Source organism: Clinocottus analis, unplaced genomic scaffold, assembly GCF_023055335.1.
Source record: "Clinocottus analis isolate CAN_PGR_092001 unplaced genomic scaffold, fCliAna1.0.p SCAF_6, whole genome shotgun sequence".
NCBI lineage: Eukaryota > Metazoa > Chordata > Actinopteri > Perciformes > Cottidae > Clinocottus > Clinocottus analis.
Window position 1 is genome coordinate 2,085,412 of NW_027176218.1, and position 10,918 is coordinate 2,096,329.

A 10,918-nucleotide genomic window follows, 5' to 3' on the forward strand; every position below is an offset into this window, starting at 1 on the left:
AAAAGTAGTATTTAATAGAAATATTCAAGTAAAGTACAACTACATCACAGTTGTACTTGATACAGTACTAGAATTGATATACTTCGTTACGTTTCATCACTTTTAAGAGTTTTTTGTGTTGAATGTGTGACAAACTCGACCAGTGAGGACGACGTTCCCCACTTGACCTGCAGGGGGAGCAAGAGAAATATATCTGCTCCTCATCTACACCAACGATCTGCGGACGAAGAAGAGATTTAACATCATGGAGACCAAAGCGGTGTTGAATGCAGGACCTCCGTACGGACACATTATTGCCAACGAGAAATGGAGAAACTCGTCCCTCATTGAGAGCTTAAAGGGTAATTATTATTAACATTATTTTTATTTTTACATGGAGACAACAGGCGTGTGTCAAAGGTCACTCCAGAATATAGACGTTTTAGATTGTTTCGCTTTAATGGAAACAAACACGCCGTTATATAACATGACTGAACACTTTGTATGATTCAAATACATCCTCCCTTCAATTCGGCTCACATCCCATTGATTAAAAATGTCTCAATGTAATCACAACTTTTATAATTCCCACACGACGCGATTCCCCGCTACACACATCCGGGTTCCTAACCGCGGGAAAACTGACGTTTTACAAGAGAGAGTGTTGCTATGGCAGCGAAAGACTTATTATTAGTAGTAGTAGTATTATTATTATTATTATTAAATAATTAGATGAAGTCATCATTTTTTCATTTTAGTGATATATTTCTAACTGTATTTATCGTTTATAATTTAGAGTGTGTTTTAATCTCCAATACTTATCCAAATGGACTCTCTCCACAAACAGCTTAACGGCTGGGATTCTTCCATTGGATTCCAGTTTTAATTTCTGAAAATAACATCTGTAAGTTCCATTTACACACTTAGTTTATCAAGATAATCTTCACAAATTAATTTTTATGATGTTTTATGAACTCCACCACGGTCACATGACTTCATGTTAGTGTATAGAGGAACTCCACCACGGTCACATGACTTCATGTTAGCCCTCCAGCATGTGATGAGCTAACGGAAAGGCTTCCTCTGGCTGCAGGCGGCGGTGTGAGAGTCCTCTTTGAGAACCAGCTTGGCGTGGCAGATTTCCACCTGCCCAACAAGGGCTGCGTCCTGTACGTGTCCGAGTGCGACGTCATCGCGGGAACCGGCTACAAAAGGAAGCTGGTCCGCTACCGAAACGTGAGCTTGATGAAGAGAGCAAGGAGCGCTCTGTATTGACGGTCCGTGACGTGTTATATTACAGCGTGTGTTGATTGTTGGTGACGTGTCCCGTGTGTTTACAGAGCAGTAGCAGCCTCCAGGAGCTGGTGCTGGTGGAGAACACCAGACTCAGTGAGCAGTACTTTGCTGCCGTGCAGAAGTTTGTGGTGTTCGACCTCGGCTTGACGCTGCTGCCGGTCGGCGGGCAGGCCGAGGCCTCGCAGCTCATCACGCAGATCGTGAGTCCCGAAACCGGTTTGACTTTGTTGTTAAGACTAAAACTCCCCAAAGTGTAGTAAAAGTCCTGTAAATGTGTTATATTCATGAGTTCATGATGTTCATTTACGCTGAGTTTTAAATAATGAGCATGCTTTGAAAAGAAAGAGGCTCAAAATGTAAGCAGGCAAACATACAGGCATCTATATAAATGTTTATTCTTTTAATCAAACTATTGTCTCATTAATTTGTGTCATTTAAGGTTTACTGTATGCTTTGAATCCTCATTGTTAGTTTAAATACCACATTTTATCAGTTTTTACGGTTTACACACAGATTTCACACAATGTTTGCTCATGGACATTTGGTTAAAATTCATGGAAATCCATTGGTCAACATGTGCATGAACGCTGCTTTGTTGTCTGATGCTGATTGCTTTCCGGTGGCCTGCAGGTCCACGGGGCGGGCCGGGAGAACCCCTTCAGGAGGAGGACCTCGTCCCGGCTGCTGGACCCGCTGGTGCTGGCTCTGGCGCGGCGCATCCCCGGGGTCGGCGAGGTCAAAGCTCTGGCCCTGCTGGAGCGGTTCTCCAGCATCCGGCAGCTCTGCAACGCCGCCCCCCATGAGCTGGAGCCCGTGGTGGGTCAGGCCGCCGCTCAGCAGATCCACGCCTTCTTTCACAAACCCACTGCTGCCGGACCCTGAAGGGGTCCGAGACTAAACCGGGGAGATTTTGGACCGAAGGACGCACGTCTGCTCTCATGGCCGCCCAAAACGAACCTAACTGCACTGTTTCTGCCTAACGTATTTTTTCCGTATATGTGAAGCTCAAAAGAAGACGAGACAAAGTGGGCGGAGACGAGGCGGCCGTAGTCTGTATGACGAGAGATGATCTGAAACGAGTCAAATGTTTAAATTATTTGTAAGGACCAGCAGAGAGACCAGCAGCAGACGTCTTCCCTCGTTGTGGGAGTTGACTGATAACCAGTTGGTGACTAACTTCCTGTTTCTGTCACTTCAGTTGATGAAGCTCAGGAAACACAATCTAGGCAGAAACACTGAACGTCTGCAGGCAGTCGGAGCTTTAATGATACAAATAAATCCTGTCTCAATGGGCTCAGGTCTGATTGTGAGTTTAGGACCATTAACTATGAATGTACTATATAAGTCCTCATAAGAACACTGGCTGCAGTTTGTCATGACCATTTAATTACTGATATTAAGTAGTAGTGTGACACATGTAAGAAACATCTACTATTTTGGTAAAGTACAACTACCTACTAAGTTGAGTTAACGTATTTATCATCCATCCATCATCCATCTGTCCATCTATCATCCGGATGAAAGGTGGTGCTGAATGCGGTTCCTTCATCTCGTGAGAAATGGAGAAAGTTTCCCTCATTCAAGGCTTAAAGGGTCATATATATATATATATATATATATATATATATATATATATATATATATATATATATATATATATATATATATATATATATATATATATATGGAGACGACAAACTTGTGCCAAACGCCTTTCAAAAATACACAAGTTTAAAATTGTTTTGCTTTAATGCAAACAAAGACGGTGTTATAAAACACGATTAAACAGTTTGTATTCTTCAAATACGTCCTCTCTTCAATTCGGCTCACAGGCCATTGATTTAAAAATGTCTTAATAATTAATACGTGGAGACATGAACCCAAAATAGATGTGTTGGTGCTTTTATTTTGAAGGACGACTGACACCGGAAGCTGTTCACTCAGTGGCTGAACCTCAGCGCTGCAGAGCTTTGTCCCTGGGCCTCGTTGTGAACCGCGTAAACCCGTTTTATGACGCAGTTTGTTGCTGTGAGGGGGAAAAGGAGAAAGATGTCTGAAGTCCAAATGCTGAGGTGCTTTGTGAGCCAGCGGCTCAGCGCCGCCGCGGAGGAGATATTCGAGGTGTTCGAGAGAACGATAGCGGAATACGAGGCGAAGCTGGAGCTCAGCTCGAAGGAGAACCATCGGCAGCAGAAGCTGCTGGACGCCGCTTACAACCCGGAAGTCCGGTTAGACAGAGCAGGTTAGTCTCTTTGGTTCATTAGTATATCTTTGATCTGCTGTCTTCAGTACCTTTACTACAGCGTGTTTATGTTTAAGGATGTACTTTTAACTGTACTACATCTCAGAGGTGCATATTGTACTTTTGACTGTACTACATCTCAGAGGTACATGTTGTATTTTTGACTGTACAACATCTCAGAGGTAATTAATGTGCTTTCCACTGTACATACTGTACTTTTTACTGTACTAAATCTCAAAGGGAACATTTACTTTTTACTGTACAACATCTCAGAGGTACATGTTGTACTTTTTACTGTACTACATGTCTGTATATATTGTACATCTTACTGTACTACATCTCAGAGGTACATATTGTACTTTTTACTGTACTACACCTCAGAGGTACATATTGTACTTTATACTGAACTACATCTCAGAGGTAATTAAAGGTAGAAGCTTCGATCACGACATCGAACATCGAAGAGCTGCAAAAAATAAAATGTATATTTGTGTCAATGCTTTGGTATTTTAAGCTGTTAGAAAACATTGTATTTAAAAAAAGCACCACATTACTTGAGCCCTGCTTTTTTTTCCTTCTATGAAAATGTATTTAGTTGCTATTGCATCAATGCCCACAAGGGAACCTTTTATGAGAATAATAATAATCTGTAGGCGCGACCCCCGTAGAAGTATTTAATTTGTTTGCACGAAGGATCAGTAAAAGAAGATATTGAGTGACTTTTTTTACAAACATAAAACATCATTAATACATGAAACGTATCACAAATGATGTAAAGAGATGCTAAGCGCTGCTAACATTAAACCACAGTTGTACGTCTTTTGTTCTCCGCAGACGTCCAGCAGCTGGAGGTGGTTCCAGAGGAGGTTCCCTCTGAGCAGCAGGACTGGATCCCCGGTCTGGACCAGGAGGACCCGGAGCCCCCACACATTAAAGAAGAGCAGGAGGAACTCTGGATCGGTCCAGAGGAGGAGGAGGAGCAGCAGCTTCAAGGGCTGGTGGAGGCTGATGTCAAGTTCCCATTTGATCCCGAGATCAGGGAAGGAGACGAGGAACCAGCTCACGACGAGATTTTAGAACCCTGTGAACCCGAGACGGACGTCAGCAGTGACTGGGAGGCGAAGGAGGCGACGGAGCTTCAGCCTTTAAGCCCTCCGGCAAACGGCGAAGCGCCTGCGACTGATATCGAATGTGACGCCGGGAAAACGTCGGCGAGGAAACGCTTTGACTGCTTGATTTGCAGAGCGAGCTTCGGCACCGAAAGCGGTTTGGGTCAACACGCGAGGACCCACGCGGGGGAGGAGAAACCGTGCAGTTGTCCGGTCTGCGGTCAAAGGTTTTCCCGGAGCTCCTCCTTGGCGTCTCACATGAGACTTCACGCGGACGGGAAGCTGTTCGGCTGCTCGCTCTGCAGAACCAGCTTCGGGTCCGGGAGCAGTTTGGCTCGCCACATGAGGACCCACGCCGGGGAGAAACCGTGCAGCTGTTTAGTGTGCGGTCAACGGTTCTCCCGGAAGTCCTCTTTGAGGACTCACATGAGACTTCACTCGGACGGGAAGCGCTATTGCTGTTCGGTTTGCAAGGCGAGCTTCGGTTCCAGCAGCAAGCTGGTCGTACACATGAGGATCCACACGGGGGAGAGACCCTTCAGTTGTGCGGTTTGCGGAAAAAGATTCGGAATACACGGAAATCTGAGACGACACTTGAAAGTCCACACGGGGGAGAAACCATTCAGTTGTTCAGTTTGTAGCAAGCGGTTCACACAAAAGGGACACCTGAGGCAACACCTGGCCGTCCACACGGGGGAGAAACCATTCGTCTGTTCCTTCTGCAGCAGGAGCTTCACCCAGCAGAGTAATCTGAGACGGCACTTGATGGTCCACACGCACACGGGAGAAACCATTGAGCTCGGTGTGTAAAACAGTAACGCCACGTGGCTCACCGCACGGGAGAAACCGGTCAGTTGTAGCGTTTGCGAGAAAAGATTTCCACGAAAAGCAGAAATAAATTAACCCGCAGAGACGCTTGTTTTGCCTTTTCAGCAGGACTGAAGTACTGAAGCCAACCCGTCAGACTCAAAGTCCTACAAGGACCTTTAACATTGTGTTGATTCTGGCGCCCCCTGTGGACTAAAGAGGTAGTGTTGGTTCTACTGCCCCCTGTGGACTAAAGAGGTAGTGTTCGTTCTACAGCCCCTTGCGGACTAAAGAGGTAGTGTTGGTTCTGGCGCCCCCTGTGGGCTAGAGAGGTGCCGTGGTTGTGTTTTTTCTCGTCCGTTGTGTTGTTTGTTGGGTTCCATGTGACACTTTTGAAACGACAAAGACGTAAACCATGTGCTTCATGAATAAAATGACAAAGTTAATGGCGTCTCCGGTCTGGATTTAATCTCTCATGTGTAAAATATTTAGTCTTTACTTTTCATCTACAGAATATTTTGGAAGTTCTCTGTATACTTTATGTGCAAAATCTTGTTCTAATAAGTAACCGGTAGGCGTAACTGAAGCCGCCAAATAAATAAATATATATATATATAAATATCTGCGATAGGATAAGCGGTTTGGATAATGTATATATATATATATATATATATATATATATATATATATATATATATATATATATATATACATATATATATATATATATATATATACATATATATATATATATATATATATACATATATATATATATATATATATATACATATATATATATATATATATATATATATATATATATACATATATATATACATATATATATATATATATATATACATATATATATATATATATATATATATATATATATATATATATGTATATATATATATATATATATACATATATATATATATATATATATATATATATATATGTATATATATATATATATATATACATATATATATATATATATATATATATATATGTATATATATATATATATACATATGTATATATATATATATATATATATATATATATATATATATATATACATATATATATATATATATATATACATATATATATATATATATATATATATATATATACATATATATATATATATATATATGTATATATATATATATATATATACATATATATATGTATATATATGTATATATATATATATATATACATATATATATATATATATATACATATATATATATATATATATATATATATATATATATATATATATATATATATATATATATATATATATATATATATAAAATCAGAGGCGGGCTGTGCATTTGCTACCTCAGCCTTCAGTGCCGTCTGATATTGTTCACATAAATACGTGCATTACTGGATGCTGTGTCATTCATATATAAATTCTGGTTTTAAAGTAAAACAATGAATAAGGGTTTAATGTTACAGTCCTTAATTTAAAATAAAAAACAACATTGAAATAAAAAAAATAAGTCCTCTTCCTCCTCCTCTCCCTCTCAGCCCCCCCCTCTCCTCTCTCTTCTCCACCTGTTCCCTCAGCCCAGTGTTCCCACCGTGTTGGTCCCAGTTAATCATTCCTTGTGTCTCCTTCAGTCCGGCACCTTTCCTTTCCCCCCGTGTAGAGCAACGCTCCTCGTGCTCAGACATGTGGTTCAGGATGTCCTGCGTTGGCCCGGTCAGGGTCCTGGTCCTGGTTCTGGTCCTGGTCCTGGTTCTGTGCGGCCCGGTGGGCGGCGGCCCCCTGACGGACCCTCACCCCAACATGACGGACCAGCAGCTGTTCTGGGGATCCGACCAGTACGACTTCTCTGTGGTTCTGCCCGCCGGCGGACTGGACTGCTACTGGCACTTTGCCCACCAAGGAGAGAGATTCTACCTGAGCTTCATGGTGAGAGACAGATAAAGAGAGATACCTGAAAATATTTATTTGGGGGTTAAATAATAAGAAATAACTATAGAAATGTTTACTGTAGTCGACCAGCAGAGCGCAGAGCAAACACACCGCCAGCACGCTGACTGCACACACACTCTGACTGCACACACACTCTGACTGCACACACACTCTGACTGCACACACACTCTGACTGCACACACACGCTGACTGCACACACTCACACAGGACACGATCAGCTCGGTCAGGATATTATGAGGTATCAACAAGAAGAGAGAGTGTGAGTGTGTGTGTGCGGTTCTCAGTGAATGTGTGACCACTGTGCAGAAAAATTACAAGAGGGATTCAAATCAAATCCGATTGGACCGCTTTAAAGTGGGCGGGACTTATTGTTTCCTATCAGTGTATGCAAACATACAATGTGTAACTCTGCGTTGTATTTAACTCTGTGTGTGTGTGTCTGTGTCTGTGTCTGTGTCTGTGTGTGTCTCTGTCTGTAGGTCCAGTGGGTGACGGGAGTCGGCCATGACAGACACCTGTCTGTCACCGTCAACGCTCCCAGTGGACTTCTAGTGTCAACTGTTGATGACCTGAAGGGTCAGATCAACTTTGAGGCCAAGGAAACAGGTAGCTGTCTGTCTGTCTGTCTGTCTGTCTGTCTGTCTGTCTGTCTGTCTGTCTGTCTGTCTGTCTGTCTGTCTGTCTGTCTGAAGATTATGCACTATGTGTATATTGTATGTATTGTGTGTATTGTGTGCATTGTGTCTCTATTGCTGTGTGTCCCTCCAGGTTTCCATCAGATGTGTTTCAACAACTTCCACAACCGCTTCGGCACCATGCAGGTGTTCCTCAGCTTCGGCGTTTACTATGACGGATACCAAGACCCCGCCCACCAGCTGGAGGAGCAGAAGAAGAAGAAGCAGGAAGTCAGCAAGGACCTGAACGACACACTGAGCTTCATAGAGGTACACACACACACTGAGCTTCATAGAGGTACACGCACACACAAACTGAGCTTCATAGAGGTACACACATACACACTGAGCTTCATATAGGTACACACACACACTGAGCTTCATATAGGTACATACACATACACTGAGCTTCATATAGGTACACACACGTACACACTGAGCTTCATAGAGGTACACAAACATACACACTGAGCTTCATATAGGTACACACACATACACACTGAGCTTCATATAGGTACACACACATACACACTGAGCTTCATAGAGGTACACACACACACTGAGCTTCATATAGGTACACACACATACACACTGAGCTTCATATAGGTACACACACATACACACTGAGCTTCATAGAGGTACACACACATACACTGAGCTTCATAGAGGTACACACACATACACCTTCATATAGGTACACACACACTGAGCTTCATAGAGGTACACAGACACACACTCAGACACTGTCACCCACACACCCACACACAGACACACACACACACTCAGACATTGTCACACACACACACACTCAGTTGCTTACGCGTCGTGTGGTTCCAGGACTCGACCCACCGAGTGGAGAACCAGGTGTTCCACGTGTTCCGGTACTACAGCTTTGGCCGCATGGGGCGCAGCGCCGACCACTTCCTGCTGCTGTCCAACGCGCGCTACGTCACCTGGGGCTCGCTGGCCCTCAGCCTGCTCATCGTCACCTCCGGGTACCTGCAGCTCTTCTTCCTCAAGAGGCTCTTCGTCACGCAGACCGGCAGCGAAGAGGAGAAGCCCCGCTGCTGAGAAGCTACAGATACGCCCAGCGTGTGTATTTGTGTTTATGTACTTTGTGTGTACTTTCTTTACGACGCGTCAATAAACACGAGATGATTGGCGCGTGATGTTTTCCTCAAGAGCTCAAACAGCACAAATGTTTACTTACAGAGTAGAAATTATGAGATAGTAAGTCATCATTATGAGATAGTAAGTCATCATTATGAGATAGTAAGTCATCATTATGAGATACTAAGTCATCATTATGAGTTACTAACTCATCATTATCAGCTATCGGCAGGAATTATCGGCAGGAATTATGAGTTACTAAGTCATCATTGTGAGATACTAAGTCATTATAAGATAGTAAGTCATCATTATGAGCTACTAAGTCATCATTATGAAATACTAAGTCATCATGATAAGATAGTAAGTCATAATTATAAGATGCTAATGCTTACAGGATCTTAATTTTTTAACGAGACATTTTTTTAAATATTAAGCTTTACAATCATAATATGGTAGCAATATATATATATATATATATATATATATATATATATATATATATATATATACACACACATATAACAAGCAAATGACAGTACTAAGTGTATTTTAATACAAAATAATAATAAGATGTGCAAGAGTAAGAAACAGTAACACATTCAATGATTCATCAGAGGTTAGTCATTTTTCCTTTTTGTACATATTTTTTTTAATGCTAAGCTAACCGGCCACACATTTATATGAGAGTGGTATCGATCTTTTCAGAAGGCAATAAGTCAGTTGAAACTTGAAACAATCTCAGTGCACGCTCATGTTTTTATTCAGTGCTACGCTATCAAGCGCCGTGACCTAGGTTTTTTACAGACGTGGGTTAATAATTACTTTCCCGCCGATATCTAAAGACACACACAAGGAAAGCGCTGTGCTCCTTCGCAGTCCTCCTGCACAGTGAACCGCCGCCATGCTGCTGCACACTGTGCTGCTGCACACTATGCTGCTGCTCATCACGTTGAGCTCTCGGTGCGTCAGCGGCAGGAAGTCCGAGCCCGCCCTCGACCAGGACGCCGCGGGACTGTTCAGGGGATCCGACAAGTACGACTTCGCCGTGGAGGTTCCTGCTGCCGGGATGGAGTGTTTCTGGCACTTTGCCCACCAGAGTGGAAGCTTCTACCTCACGTACATGGTGAGTTTCATCGAGTTCATCTTGTCTGTGGAGATGAATGCGTTTATCATGTTTTATGCGCTGGTTCTTGAGGTGATTGCGCAACATTCAGGGTTCTTACGATCATGGAAAACCTGGAAAAGTCCTGGAAGGCTACATGTTTGCTCATGGACATTTGTTTTAAAGGGATGGAAAAGTCATGGAAATTTGGTTTAAAGTCATGGAAATTTGGTTTATAGTCATGGAAATTTGTTGAAAAGTCATAGAAAAATGGTTAAAATTCATGGAAATTTAGTTAAAAGCCATGTAAATTTGGTTAAAGGTCTTGGATAAGTCATGGAAATTTGGTTTAAAATAATGGACATTTGGTTTAAAGTCATGGAAATCCATCGGTCACAATTTGCATGAACCGTGTATTGTTTGCTTCCGTGTGCCATGTGTCCTCCAGCTTATCACGCTGACTTTCAAAGTCATCCAGTTTGACTTTTAAACATGTGATCATAGTAATGTTTACGGGCTCAGAGATGTTAATATTAAAAAAGAGAGATTTCTTCACAAAGCTGACTTTAACTTCATCTGGAAGAATAAATGAATCATTTATGGAGATAAATTAAATCAGATCAGAAGTTGCAG

At 42.0% G+C, this 10,918-nt stretch overlaps 2 protein-coding genes across 2 annotated transcripts; both read left to right on the forward strand.

Moving 5' to 3' along the window:
* The first annotated feature begins 205 nt into the window (after nucleotides 1-205).
* LOC137803756 (Fanconi anemia core complex-associated protein 24-like) lies at nucleotides 206-2,246 on the forward strand. The gene is made up of 4 exons (XM_068602476.1): nucleotides 206-341; nucleotides 1,073-1,215; nucleotides 1,320-1,475; nucleotides 1,906-2,246. Exons 1-4 carry the CDS (start codon nucleotides 245-247, stop codon nucleotides 2,155-2,157), a joined length of 648 nt encoding a protein of 215 aa, XP_068458577.1. The 5' UTR covers nucleotides 206-244; the 3' UTR covers nucleotides 2,158-2,246.
* A 4,754-nt stretch (nucleotides 2,247-7,000) lies between these two features.
* Nucleotides 7,001-10,180, forward strand: tmed6 (transmembrane p24 trafficking protein 6). The gene is made up of 5 exons (XM_068603048.1): nucleotides 7,001-7,375; nucleotides 7,879-8,005; nucleotides 8,168-8,343; nucleotides 8,911-9,165; nucleotides 10,060-10,180. Exons 1-4 carry the CDS (start codon nucleotides 7,133-7,135, stop codon nucleotides 9,142-9,144), a joined length of 780 nt encoding a protein of 259 aa, XP_068459149.1. The 5' UTR covers nucleotides 7,001-7,132; the 3' UTR covers nucleotides 9,145-9,165; nucleotides 10,060-10,180.
* Nucleotides 10,181-10,918: the final 738 nt, after the last annotated feature.

Excerpts from the sequence above, each read along its gene's own strand:
- LOC137803756 (XM_068602476.1), top strand. The coding sequence starts at position 245 with ATGGAGACCAAAGCGGTGTTGAATGCAGGACCTCCGTACGGACACATT. Across the intron at positions 1,216-1,319 it reads AGCTGGTCCGCTACCGAAAC|AGCAGTAGCAGCCTCCAGGA; the intron begins GTGAGCTTGATG and ends GTGTGTTTACAG. Across the intron at positions 1,476-1,905 it reads CGCAGCTCATCACGCAGATC|GTCCACGGGGCGGGCCGGGA; the intron begins GTGAGTCCCGAA and ends GGTGGCCTGCAG.
- tmed6 (XM_068603048.1), top strand. The coding sequence starts at position 7,133 with ATGTGGTTCAGGATGTCCTGCGTTGGCCCGGTCAGGGTCCTGGTCCTG. Across the intron at positions 7,376-7,878 it reads GATTCTACCTGAGCTTCATG|GTCCAGTGGGTGACGGGAGT; the intron begins GTGAGAGACAGA and ends CTCTGTCTGTAG. Across the intron at positions 8,344-8,910 it reads ACACACTGAGCTTCATAGAG|GACTCGACCCACCGAGTGGA; the intron begins GTACACACACAC and ends GTGTGGTTCCAG.